This window comes from Rhamphochromis sp. 'chilingali', assembly GCF_963969265.1.
Source record: "Rhamphochromis sp. 'chilingali' genome assembly, chromosome: 1".
NCBI classification, from domain to species: Eukaryota; Metazoa; Chordata; class Actinopteri; order Cichliformes; family Cichlidae; genus Rhamphochromis; species Rhamphochromis sp. 'chilingali'.
This window is the reverse complement of record NC_137929.1, coordinates 69,476,812-69,491,095: the sequence shown is the minus strand read 5'-3', so window position 1 is coordinate 69,491,095 and position 14,284 is coordinate 69,476,812. Positions and strand designations below refer to the sequence as shown.

At 39.7% G+C, this 14,284-nt stretch overlaps 1 protein-coding gene across 1 annotated transcript in view; it reads left to right on the top strand.

The window, feature by feature from the left end:
- The window catches only part of LOC308410019 (protein NLRC3-like), a gene marked incomplete at its 3' end in the record, with an annotated part of 43,539 nt that overhangs the window by 19,468 nt on the left and 9,787 nt on the right, over positions 1 to 14,284 (top strand). Inside the window, exons 5-8 of the mRNA XM_080903076.1 lie at positions 2,627 to 2,855; positions 2,996 to 4,805; positions 5,356 to 5,529; positions 10,797 to 10,970. Coding sequence (XP_080759202.1) covers positions 2,627 to 2,855; positions 2,996 to 4,805; positions 5,356 to 5,529; positions 10,797 to 10,970 — 2,387 coding nt within the window. The remainder of the gene's footprint in view (positions 1 to 2,626; positions 2,856 to 2,995; positions 4,806 to 5,355; positions 5,530 to 10,796; positions 10,971 to 14,284) is intronic.

Here is a 14,284-nt window from a genome sequence, read left to right as displayed (position 1 = left end):
TATATCTCAATATTTTTTTTTTAAAGCCATAAACTAAGAACAAAAAGAGTTCTTAGTCAAAGCTGTGTCCCAGATGTCACACAGGCACTTTTATTAACATACAGCTTAGATGTACATGAAAAAAACTACTCAAAAATAAATTATCAGCATTTATTAAATAATAATGTGCCATAAATAAAACTGTTGTTTTTGTGCATAACAAAGAGCTCACAATTGTGCAGTCAAAATGTAAACTAAAAGACGCTGAGCATAATAACAAAGATTTCACAGCTGCTCTGTTCCCAAGCTCTACTGCGTGACTGACAGCCTGGAGTTTGAAATCCGCTGTGTAACCGTGTCTCTTAATAGGTGCCATTTATGGTCCTTATACACACACAATACTGTAATATTACGTTGAAGCACAGTACGTATTACTATGCGAAACTCCTCGGTAGCCGTAATGCTCCGACAATCCATCAAGCGGTGTAGCTCCATAGCTTAGCAAAGTCATACTAAAATTTTTTTTGACAGATTGCTGAGCGCTGTGTACCACATAAAATCGGTTCGCAGTCATCGAGCACAACCAGAATTCATACAAAAGACACGCTGTCAACTTTTGAAAGAATGAAAGGATTTTAGGCTGTGCAGGCCCTGTGGGCTGCATGGCGTTACCGTGGTTAGCATAGTTAGCTCATTAACACGTTGATGCCGTCCAGCCCCACCACGGGGCGATGTGCAGTAACTTGTTAACGGAGATTTGCCGTGTCCATCTTGTCGCTGCCTGCAGGTGAAGGGGGGGAGGGGAAGTTGTGTTCAGTGAAGGAGAGAGGCAAGGTCGAGTAACGTTGCGTAAAGATAAAAGTGGACGAAAGAGAGGCAAACTTGTGGCTCCACAACTATAATTATAACGTAACAAAGACTATATCGATATAAACGATATTGTCACATCGTATATCTTGTATAAAAATATGTAGATTTTATTTTATTTTTTTTAAAAACTCAATATATCGCCCAGCCCTAGAAGCGATACTCTACCACAGAGCGAGCGAACCCCAAGTGACAGCGCCATCAAGAGTCAGGCAAATATTCACTCTCCCACCGTGTCTGAAATTTTCTGCACTCACTTTCTACCTTTCGCTTGTTTGGTTCTGCCATGTTTAGCAACTTGGGGTAAATTTCTTCTGATTGTCTTTTTTTTGGTGGTGCAACTGCCTTGATCAACAGTAGCTCCCCCTGGTGTTAAAACTAAGAAGTGCAATGCACTCAAGAAAAAGTTGAAGTGCGGCCCATATGCTATTCTATTTACAAAATTACTTGCGGGCCAGTAAAAATGGGCCCGCGGGCCAGAGTTTGGACACCCCTGTACTAAACCTACTTGATGCTTTTAATGTTTTGCAGTCTGTCACTGGTCCCACACATAAACGTGGACATACTCTGGATCTGTTTTTTTTTTTTTTTTTTTTCACATGGTTTGCCTGTTTATAACCTTAAAATTTATGATGACGTCTTTTCTGATCATATACCTGTTTTGCTTGAAACTTCTTTTCCCTGTATTATCGCTACATGTGGTTTTATCTCTTTTTGTTTTACATGCATTTGTGACAGGGACACACAAACATGAGCACATTACCCCTGTCCTTACCTCTTTACGCTGGTTGTCTGTCCATCTTAGAATTCAGTTTACACTTTTATTGTTTGCTTTTAAAGTTTTAAATGGCCTGGCTCCTTCTTACCTGTCAGACCTTCTACACCGATACACTCCACAAAGGTCTCTCAGATCAACTGAGAAGTCACTCTTTCCTGTCCCCATGTCAAGATTGAAACACTGGGGAGACTGGGCGTTCGCTGTTGTGGCCCCAAATTATGGAATAAGATACCCCCATATTAGGCTGGCCCCAAAACTTGAAATCTTCAAATCACTTTTAGAAACACACCTTTTTTCCAAGGATTTTTAGAAGTAGTATCAGAGTCAGTTTTACTCAGTTTTTGGTTGCTCTTAATCTTTTTTTGCTTTTTTTTTTTTATATGCTTTTTTACTTCTTTTTACTTTTAATATTTCATAGTTACTGATTTCCCCCCCCCCCCCCCCCCATTTATGTATTTATTTTTTGTTGTTGTTGTTATTAGTATTATTATTATTGTTGTTACCTTTGTCTGTTTAATGGATGGTTTTTAACTTTTTATCGCTGTATTTTTTTTTATTGGAAAGCACTTTGGTCAACCATGTTGTTCTTCATGATTCAGCATATCATTGATATAAATTGAGCAGATTTAGACTGATTGGCTGACATAGAACAACACAGAACACTCCATGCTCTCTGTGTGTTTCTTTGTATGTCCGTGTGTGTGCATTTTTGTATGTCTGTGTTTGTTCTCTTCACCTCTTTTTAGCAGAAGTTTCAGCTTCTTCACCTGTATTAAGCTCAAAAATCAGCTTTCTTTACACATTCAAATACTATGAAAGACACTTAATCTATAGTGTTACATCATATTTTAGAAGGATCTCATGTGTTTCTATCATTTCTGCCTTGTTTGACCCATTTAGCAGAAGTCAGCCTGTTATCTACTTTGTGTGACTTAAAGCTTTTGTGATACAACTGGCTTTGTTGTGGTGTGATTTGGTCATTCCTTAAGTATTCTATTCCAGCTGCTGGAGGATAACATCATCACGTTTGTGAAGAGTGAGTTGAAGAAGATCCAGGAGGTTCTGACTCCAGATGACCTAAAAGGCTTAATGAGTCAATGCAAGGATGGCAATTTATTGCAGGGTGAACATGAGGAGCCTAGTGAAAGCAGCAGAGAAGCATTTGTGAAGATCACATTGGATTTCCTGAAGATAATGAAGCAGAAGGAGTTTGCTGAGTGTCTGCTGAGAAGTGAGAATATTTCTCTAAATATTTATGGTGCTCAGTAAAGGAAAATTTTATTCTGTCTGAAGGAACAGATAAAATTACATTTACAGTATGTGCAATTAATAAATCCTTCATTGTGGTATTTTGTCTATTGGTTCATTTAGGAACCTCGCCTAGAAACTTCCAATGGTGTCAACATGAATTTAAATCTGCACTGAAGAAGAAGTTCCAGTGTGTGTTTGAGGGGATCGCTAAAGCAGGGAACCCAACCCTTCTGAATCAGATCTACACAGAGCTCTACATGACAGAGGGAGAGACTGCAGAGGTCAATGATGAACATGAGGTCAGACAGATTGAAACAGCATCCAAGAAACTAGATGGTCTAGAAGCAATAATCACAAAAGAAGACATCTTTAAAGCCTCACCTGGAAGAGATGAACCAATCAGAACAGTGCTGACAAAGGGAGTGGCTGGCATTGGGAAAACAGTCTTAACACAGAAATACACCCTGGACTGGGTTGAAGACAAAGCCAACCAGCACATCCAGTTCATATTTCCATTCACTTTCAGAGAGCTGAATGTGCTGAAAGAGGAAAAGTTCAGCTTGGTGGGACTTGTTCATCACTTCTTTACTGAAACCAAAGAAGCAGGAATCTGCAGCTTTGAAGACTTCCAGGTTGTGTTCATCTTTGATGGTCTGGATGAGTGTCGACTTCCTCTGGACTTCCACAAAACTACAATCCTAACTGACCCTAGAAAGTCCACCTCAGTGGATGTGCTGCTGATAAACCTCATCAGGGGGAAACTGCTTCCCTCTGCTCGCGTCTGGATAACCACACGACCTGCAGCAGCCAATCAGATCCCTGCTGACTGTGTTGGCAGGGTGACAGACATCAGAGGGTTCACTGACCCACAGAAGGAGGAGTACTTCAGGAAGAGATTCAGAGATAAGAAGCAGATCAGCAGGATCATCTCCCACATCAAGACATCACGAAGCCTCCACATCATGTGTCACATCCCAGTCTTCTGCTGGATCACTGCTACAGTTCTGGAGGATGTGCTGAAAACCAGAGAGGGAGGACAGCTGCCCAAGACCCTGACTGAGATGTACATCCACTTCCTGGTGGTTCAGGCCAAAGTGAAGATGGTCAAGTATGATGGAGGAGCTGAGACAGATCCACACTGGAGTCCAGAGAGTAGGAAGATGATTGAGTCTCTGGGAAAACTGGCTTTTGATCAGCTGCAGAAAGGAAACCTGATCTTCTATGAATCAGACCTGACAGAGTGTGGCATCGATATCAGAGCAGCCTCAGTGTACTCAGGAGTGTTCACACAGATCTTTAAAGAGGAGAGAGGACTGTACCAGGACAAGGTGTTCTGCTTCATCCATCTGAGTGTTCAGGAGTTTCTGGCTGCTCTTCATGTCCATCTGAACTTCATCAACTTTGGACTCAATCTGCTGGAAGAACAGCAATTGACTTCCAAGACTTTTAAGCGGAGTAATTCTTCAGAGTGGCTGACTTTATTTCAGAGTGCTGTGGACAAGGCCTTACAGAGTCCAAATGGACACTTGGACTTGTTCCTCCGCTTCCTCCTAGGTCTTTCTCTGCAGACCAATCAGACTCTCCTACGAGGTCTGCTGACACAGACAGGAAGTAGCTCACAGACCAACCAGGAAACAGTCCAGTACATCAAGATGAAGCTCAGTGAGAATCTGTCTGCAGAGAAAAGCATCAATCTGTTCCACTGTCTGAGTGAACTGAAGGATCATTCTCTAGTGGAGGAGATCCAACAGTCACTGAGATCAGGAAGTCTTTCCACAGATGAACTGTCTCCTGCTCAGTGGTCAGCTCTGGTCTTCATCTTGCTCTCATCAGAAAAAGATGTGGATGTGTTTGACGTGAAGAAATACTCTGCTTCAGAGGAGGCTCTTTTGAAGCTGCTGCCAGTGGTCAAAGCCTCCAAGAAGGCTCTGTAAGTAAATATTTACTCATATTTTTTTTGTTTTTTGTTATCAGCGCAATGTATTGTTTATAGTAGCATAAATTGTTAGCGTTTCTGAAACTTTTTTGAGTGTAGCCTTTATAAAAGTATTTTCCAGACCTGTTCTACAGTGGGCCTACAGCTTTTCATTAACTACTCAAAAATGAATACAAACCAGAGCTAAAACCGCCTGTTTCACACAGAATATGAATGTGGGGTCCCATCAAGGTTGAGAATGGGATAAGTAAGGATTATTTTTGAAGTCTATCTGGCAACAACAATCATATATATATTGTAATTTGAAAATTATTTATACCTGTGGCAGAGGATACTGGTCTTTTACTAAATGTTGCATGTCTAGATATAGAGGTATAATTGTGTTGTTAAGCAAATTAAGAAAATGTCATCTATATATTATTTCCAGACTTGAATTTGAAGGTGTATTTATATTAATTACGTCCACATGGAAACATTTGTTTATCCCGTAGTAGGTTGAAACAAAAGGTAATTTCATTTAATCACAAATATAATTTATTTTCAGATTGTCTGGCTGTAATCTCTCAAAGAGAAGCTGTGATGCTCTGTGCCCTTTTCTCATCTCCCATACCTCTACTGTGATGGAACTGGACCTAAGTAACAATGACCTGCACGATGCAGGAGTTAAACTTCTGTCTGCTGGATTAAGGAGTCCAGATTGTCCACTCAAAAAACTGAGGTCAGGATTCAGCCTTTTTCATTGATGTAAATTTAAAATCTGTATTATATCATGGCATAAACAAAAACCTTACTGAATTCTAAATTTAACTTTTATTTACATTTTTGTATCACCAGCCTCTGAATTACTGTTTGTTTTTTGTTTTTTCAATTTATTCTTGCATATTGGTGACTCTGTTTTTAAAAATGTGAATTTGGACACTCCAGCAATCATAGTTTATTATATTCCTGGGTCAAGATCAGGTGACACTGAAACAAATTTGAAACTGCAACAGGGGCCGCAGGTGCACATTCACTGTCAAAATAAAAAATGCGCACCAGATAAGAAGTTGCAACGCGCATTTGCGTACATATACCGCTTCTTTTGCATTTCAGACTCCTCCTGACATTTCTTGTTGAAGCACAGTACGTATCACTCCGCGAGGCTCCTGACTACGGTAGCCGTAATGCTCCGACAATCCATCAAGCGGTGCAGCTTTACATCCATCGTATACAATGCACTAATAAAAAAACAAATAGCAAAATGCCCTGTGGGCTGCTTGTCATTAAAAGAAGTTCATCAAATATTTACATTACATTTTGTTTATTATATTTATTTACATTACATTTACATCACCTTAGTTTGCATTAGTTTCAGACATTGAAAGCTTTCAACTATGAATACAACATATCAGAGCACTACGGGAGACAAAATTTAATTCATTACAAATCAACCAGTTTGCAACATATAAAATAAATAAATAAATAACATTTTATTTACATAGCACCTTTCTTGACAGAATCACAAAGTGCTGGACATAAGATAAAAAAATAATAAAAGGGTAAAACAGACAATATAAAACAGGCAGAAATTTAACCAAAAACAGTTTTAAAAAGGTGAGTTTTGAGTTGTTTTTTTTTTTTTTAAAAACAACTACCGAGTCTTAATGTATTCTTAATGTATGAGGGAGAGAGTTCCACAGTCTCGGGGCCACAGTGGCAAAAGCTCTGTCACCCTTACTTCTCATCTTAGTTTGTTTTATAGCAAGTAAGCCCTGATCAGATGACCTCAGGGACCTGCTGTAGCAGATCGGAGATGTAGGGTGGTGCCAGTCCATGCAAGGCTCTTAATGTCAAGACCAGGATCTTAAAATGTACTCTAAATTCAACAGGAAACCAGTGTAGCTGAAATAGCAATGGTGTCACATGTGAATACTTGGAGGATTTTGTCAACATATACATAAGGATTCATTCGGTGTTATTTTGCAGTGTGAGTCAAAGAGTGACTGGTGACTGGCTGCTCCAGCCAATGATGGGATTCACATTCATACAGGGAGTGCAGAATTATTAGGGAAGTTGTATTTTTGAGGAATAATTTTATTATTGAACAACAACCATGTTTTCAATGAACCCAAAAAACTCATTAATATCAAAGCTGAATGTTTGTGGAAGTAGTTTTTAGTTTGTTTTTAGTTTTAGCTATTTTAGGGGGATATCTGTGTGTGCAGGTGACTATTACTGTGCATAATTATTAGGCAACTTAACAAAAAACAAATATATACCCATTTCAATTATTTATTTTTACCAGTGAAACCAATATAACATCTCCACATTCACAAATATACATTTCTGACATTCAAAAACAAAAACAAATCAGCGACCAATATAGCCACCTTTCTTTGCAAGGACACTCAAAAGCCTGCCATCCATGGATTCTGTCAGTGTTTTGATCTGTTCACCATCAACATTGCGTGCAGCAGCAACCACAGCCTCCCAGACACTGTTCAGAGAGGTGTACTGTTTTCCCTCCTTGTAAATCTCACATTTGATGATGGACCACAGGTTCTCAAAGGGGTTCAGATCAGGTGAACAAGGAGGCCATGTCATTAGTTTTTCTTCTTTTATACCCTTTCTTGCCAGCCACGCTGTGGAGTACTTGGACGCGTGTGATGGAGCATTGTCCTGCATGAAAATCATGTTTTTCTTGAAGGATGCAGACTTCTTCCTGTACCACTGCTTGAAGAAGGTGTCTTCCAGAAACTGGCAGTAGGACTGGGAGTTGAGCTTGACTCCATCCTCAACCCGAAAAGGCCCCACAAGCTCATCTTTGATGATACCAGCCCAAACCAGTACTCCACCTCCACCTTGCTGGCGTCTGAGTGGGACTGGAGCTCTCTGCCCTTTACCAATCCAGCCACGGGCCCATCCATCTGGCCCATCAAGTCTCACTCTCATTTCATCAGTCCATAAAACCTTAGAAAAATCAGTCTTGAGATATTTCTTGGCCCAGTCTTGACGTTTCAGCTCTGTGTCTTGTTCAGTGGTGGTCGTCTTTCAGCCTTTCTTACCTTGGCCATGTCTCTGAGTATTGCACACCTTGTGCTTTTGGGCACTCCAGTGATGTTGCAGCTCTGAAATATGGCCAAACTGGTGGCAAGTGGCATCTTGGCAGCTGCACGCTTGACTTTTCTCAGTTCATGGGCAGTTATTTTGCGCCTTGGTTTTTCCACACGCTTCTTGCGACCCTGTTGGCTATTTTGAATGAAACGCTTGATTGTTCGATGATCACGCTTCAGAAGCTTTGCAATTTTGAGACTGCTGCATCCCTCTGCAAGATATCTCAGTATTTTTGACTTTTCTGAGCCTGTCAAGTCCTTCTTTTGACCCATTTTGCCAAAGGAAAGGACGTTGCCTAATAATTATACACACCTGATATAGGGTGTTGATGTCATTAGACCACACCCCTTCTCATTACAGAGATGCACATCACCTAATATGCTTAATTGGTAGTAGGCTTTGGAGCCTATACAGCTTGGAGTAAGACAACATGCATGAAGAGGATGATGTGGACAAAATACTCATTTGCCTAATAATTCTTCACTCCCTGTATTTACGCAGCTAATCAATGTTGTTGACAGGCTCTGACAGCGTCCTTATGTGCCGACACCAGTGTTTTAGCTAGCAAAGTGGTGTGGCTGATGTGGAGTGAAGCTACACTATATGTGGTGTTTTTTTCCTGAGACATTTTTATGTTTACCACGGGCAGAGATGGTAAATGTGGCGTTTTATAAGGAAGGCGCTCCAAAGCACTCTCCACTCAGGATTTTGTCAACATCCTAGCTGCAGCGTTTTGCACAACCTGCAGACGATCCAGAGAACCTTTGCTTAGACACATAAACAGTGAGTTACAATAATCCAAGCACGATGAAATAAATGCATGTATAGCAATCTCCAGTTCAGAGCGAGATAAAATAGGGCTTAACTTAGCCACATTTCTTAAATGACAAAAACAAGACCAAACCAGTGATTTCACATGCCCATCCAATGTGAGAGTCAAGTCAAAAGTGACACCTCAATTCCTGATAGAGGATTTAACATGTACAGAAAGAGGACCAAGGGCTTTCACTATCTGAGATACAAATCTGTCCAGAGCGCACATGAGGACTTCAGTTTTCCCCTCGTTGAGTTGGAGGAAATTTACATTTGATGAAATCCAAGCAGTCATTTAAAAACTGAAGCTTAGATGAATCCTGGGGCTTAAAAGAGATGTACAACTGAATATCATCAGCATAACAGTGATAAGAAATGTCCTCAAAAGAGCCCATTATATGCTGGAGGGGGAGAAGATAAATTAAAAACAATAAAGGCCCCAAAACCAAACCCTCAGGGACACCACAAGTAAGGGAGGTAGAGGATGACCTAAAACCACCACAGAAAAAGATTGGTTATGTAGAGAAGAGGAGAACCACTCCAAGGCAGTACCCGATACACCAACCTAATGTTTAAGACTTTCAAGGAGGATGTGATGGTCAACAGTGTCAAAAGCCGATGTGAGGTCCAACATAAGTAGGACCGTGCATTTTCCTGCATCATTATTCATCAAAATGTCACTTGAGACCCTAAGAAGGGCTGTTTCTGTGGAGTGAGCTCTGCAAAAGCCAGACTGAAACTTATCACAAATTCTGTGTTTGTCTAGAGCCGCTATAAGTTGCTTAGCCACAACCTTTTCAAGAAGTTTAGCAATTAACAGTAATTTAGAGATGGGTCTGTAGCTGCTCCAGTGCATCACATAAAAGCATAAAATGCTTCACATTGTTAGTTAACCCTGCCTCAATGCTTAAAGTGGAAAAAGAAAAAAGAATAATAAATTTAGTGCTGTGCGTGCTGTGAATTTATAGTTTGTTTTATTAATATGGAAAAGGTTTACAGTTGACAGTTTAGCTGGCTGTGTGTTTTATTGCCTTGTCTTATATATAATTAACATGTTTGACTTGTGGTAAAAGACCATGCCATGTCATTTAAAACTTGTGATTTAATTTAAGGAAAAGATAGAAAAATACACATTCCTGCTTTCTTTGGCCTCAGAGTCGTGGCTTTCATCTTGAAAGGTTTGTTCAAACTGTAAAGTTCATCTAAAATAAAAAGACCAATTAAAGTATTACGACTAATGATAAGCAGGTCTTTTGAAACAGGAGTGCTGCATCGCAGCTCATTACTCACTCGCCCTGGGGCACTGATACACAGAGAGATGTTTCAGGCTTTCTGGAGAGCAGTGTGATGGAGGTTGTGGACTAATGCTGGCCATATTCTCTAGCTTTTCAGCCCATAAAACAAAAACACACAGCCATTCATTCATTTACAGTTAAAATACTTAAATTACAGACTTTTAAAGCTGTTTACCCTCTGATACTCTGATGAAAAATCTTTATTTCAGCAGCTCTTCCACCTGAATCTTCAGGTTTGATTCCTGACTGTATTCTGAAGGGTTTTACAGAGCTGTTTGTTTTATTTATAAATCATTTTACGAACTTAATATGTACAAATGCACTGTCTCTAGCTGAAAATATGAAATAACCATTTTGACTTCATTTAACTGGTTCAGTGAATTGGAGCCCATAGGAGAGTGACAAAACCTGCGAGATGTTGACTTTCAGCACCCAAAACCATTTAGGTGTATGTCCCGTTAGGTGAACAGGGGAGATCATTGCTTTGTGTTTACATCTTTTTGTGGAATCTTTGCTTTTTGATAAAGCTTATAGTTAGAGCTGGATCAGGTGACCCTGGACCATCCCTTAGTTATGCTCCCCTCTTTTCACTCCTGATGCGTTTATGTGCCATGCTTTCTCTCTAATATTGTAGGCTGTTACCTTACACTGTTAAACAGCTTGAGATGATTGTTGTTGTCTGTTGGAATTGTCCTTTATAAAGTTAAATTGAATGGATAGATGTTATATGTGACAAAGAGAAGATGATTGTTGACAGATGGATTGTTGTTTTGTGTGTCTGCAGTCTGTCAGGCTGTCTGATCACACAGGAAGGCTGTACTTCTCTGGCTTCAGCTCTGAGCTCCAACCCTTCCCATCTGACAGAGCTGGACCTGAGCTACAATCATCCAGGAGACTCAGGAATTAAGCTGCTGTCGGCTGGAGTGAAGGATCCAGGCTGGAGACTGGACACTCTCAGGTATGGAGAGAATGTCTGATAGAGGAGGAAGAGCTGGAAACATTTCCTGTGTCCTTCACTCACTGTTGGTTCATGTGACATGATTCATGTTTAAGGTCTCTAGGGAGAACATCTCCAGGTAAAATTTAGTTATCTTAGCACTGTTCCCTCTACGCTGCGAGCCTGCGCAAATACGCACTGCTGGCACAGAAAAGCTGCTGAAATTTAAATGTATACATAAGGATTCATTCGGTGTTATTTTGCAGTGTGAGTCAAAGAGTGACTGGTGACTGGCTGCTCCAGCCAATGATGCGATTCACATTCCTATTTACACAGCTAATCAATGTCGTTGACAGGCTCTGACAGCGTCCTTAAGTGCCAACACTAGTGTTTTAGCTAGCAAAGTGGTGTGGCTGATGTGGAGTGAAGCTACACTAATGACAACATGTACAAGCATTGGAGATGTGAGCAGGACAGATAGGAAAAAAATTAAGGTGAAGTTTGAGTTCTCAGTCAGATTTGTGCTCATCTAATGTCATTTATTTACAATTTTCATTTGTGGATATTGATCATTAAATACTGTCACTAGTTTATGAGTAGCAGAAATGCAAATAATCGTGTCATTATGAGTGATGGGAATAACGGCCATTACTTTTTTTCAGTAACTAGTGATCTCAATAATCTCTATTTCTGTAGTTACATCGCTGTTACTAACAAGAAAATGTGGTGTGGACACGTTGCTCTTTTTCTAATCACAGATGGTTGAAGCTACCTTCAGCTTAACAGGAGCTGGGGGGTCGGGCGCAATCACACAAGTGTTCCTGATTGGCTGAGGAAGAATAAAGTAAACCAATTTCATGATCAATTTAAGATGTGTTGTGGAAGTTTTCCATTAAATAAAGCCTGCAGACGAGCGGTAGCTAACATTCTTGAATCAAAACACAAAGAACAGACAACCAAGTTGGTGGAGCCCCTGCATGACCGCGGGGCAGACGGTCAGCAGAGTCTCACTGAGCCTAGCATGGCTCTCAGTTAAATACCTTCTCCAGGAACAAAAGGTAGTACACAGCTGTTTCACACTCCCTTGCTACCTCCCAGAGTCAGAGAAGAGACAAAAGACTGCCTGTGGAGCTGTCTGCTTCCCCCAACTTCCTTACTAGACCCCCACCATTTGTCTTACTGTATGAGTGTGAGACATGTTAAAATCCAGTGGCACCAAGGCATTAGACAAAATAATGTGATTAATACATAAGTAAAAGAAATTCCTATACAGATGACATAAAAACAAGATGTTATGTCAACCCAAGACAACCTGAGTCTCCCTTTATATGTTAAAAGTGTGGACTTCAAACTATATAGCAGTTTTTAAATTGTGTTGACAGGCTACATAAACCCAGAGTTAGGATTAAAAAAAAAAAAAAGTGATGTTTTTTCCTGAGACATTTGTTTACCACGGGCAGAGATGGTAAATGTGGCGTTTTATAAGGAAAGCGCTCCAAAGCACTCTCCACTCTACAAATGAGCAAAAACACAAATCAAAAAAACCCCACCCTTTCCTATTGATGGAAAAATGTACCATGTTGACCAATCAAAAAATGAAATGGCACCATAGCATTTGGTTGTTTAGAAAGAGGGGAAAGTTTTGGGAGTGACAGTGGTGAGAGAGCAGAAAAGAGAGAGAGTTTTGAGATGAGAGACTTGTGACGTTTGGCATGTTTGGACTCTACAGTTAGTGTGTAGTGTAGTCGATAGTTTCGTTGTGTGTGTCAGAACGATGAGGCGACTGATGAATGTTACAGGTGCTGCCAAAAGTGGCTGCACGTATCAGGCTTGTGGTGTTCTCCTTTATCTCATAGTGGACAGAAATAATTTTTTGAAATTGCACAGATAATTTGTGTGGCATCAAATTTGATGCAGAACGCCTGATTTTTCTTTAATATGAAGTAACTATAATTAATTATAGTAACTATTGTCAAGTGTTCTGTCTGTGAGGTGCCCATACTTGAAAAAGACCAGACTTTAGGTTTCACTCACTTTATTTTGACCAGCTAGTTAGATAGCAGATAGGTGAAAAACCTTTCAACACAAAAAATAAAGAACATTTCATTAATCATTCAGATAAACTAAAGGCATTATACAGAAGACAAATGAAATAACAAAAATATACACTTCAGTAAAGCCACTTTTGTCTAAACTATCATTTATCCTAGTTTTAGTTTTACATTCATTAGTTTTTGAATCAGAGGTGAGTAATTTCAAACAACGAAGATGAAATAAACTGTGGTCTACCTTGCATTTTTACACTTTTATAACAATTACATTTTTAAAGTATACATTTTAGAGTTTGCAAATATTTTAATAGAGACTTTAACCAAGGATTTTCTTTTACAAAGAATTATTTTCCTTAAATTAAACCAAACATATTTACACTAGTTTTAAGATTTAACCAAGGATTTGGGGTAACTATTTTTAGTTTTAATAAAATAAATATGTGGGAAACACTATCTACATAAACAATTTATTCAAACTTAAACATTCATTTTAATATCAATATAATTTTTTAAACTTAAATGCAGTAACTATTTCCCAAAGCATAAATACATTTCCACAATTGAGCTTCCATAGTTCCCCAACAAATAAGCAGCAAATATGACTCCAAGAGCTTACCGATAGCCCGTCTAGCTCAAAGTCTTCCTCACAGTGGACCGTGGATTGTGCTTTGTTTGCTGTCCTCTCAGTATGTCACACCCAGGTCAAATGACTGCTGCATGCATTTTAAGGTCTACTAGGCACGCCAGGCCTTGATTGCTCTAATTCAGCTCACCTGGCGGAGCAGTGCGCACCAGGCCACGCTTAGCTGTAGATTGCACACAAGGTCTAATCAGCAGCCATGCGCAAGCAGCAGCACAGAGCAGGTGTGTGTGTGTATATGTATGTATGTGTGTGTGTATATATATATATATATATATATATATATATATATATATATATATATATATATATATATATATATATATATATATATATATATATATATATATATATATATATATGGCGTTGTTGGAATGCTACTACGCAAGTAACCCTGGCGGAAGGGGCTACATGAATAGGCTGAGGGACCTATGGATTCTTCGATACCCAACATCCACAATGACGGCGAAACAACTAGTAGCTCAGTGTTCCAACATTCGAAAGAAGGGACTGCTCTCACAGCTAGAGATTGACAAGGTACAACACAAATGCTACAGCAAGGAGGAGTCAGGACGCCAGGTCAGGGGGGCGATATCATCACCCCCACCCGAGATTGGGTACATAGCCCCAAGTGCGATAGGAGA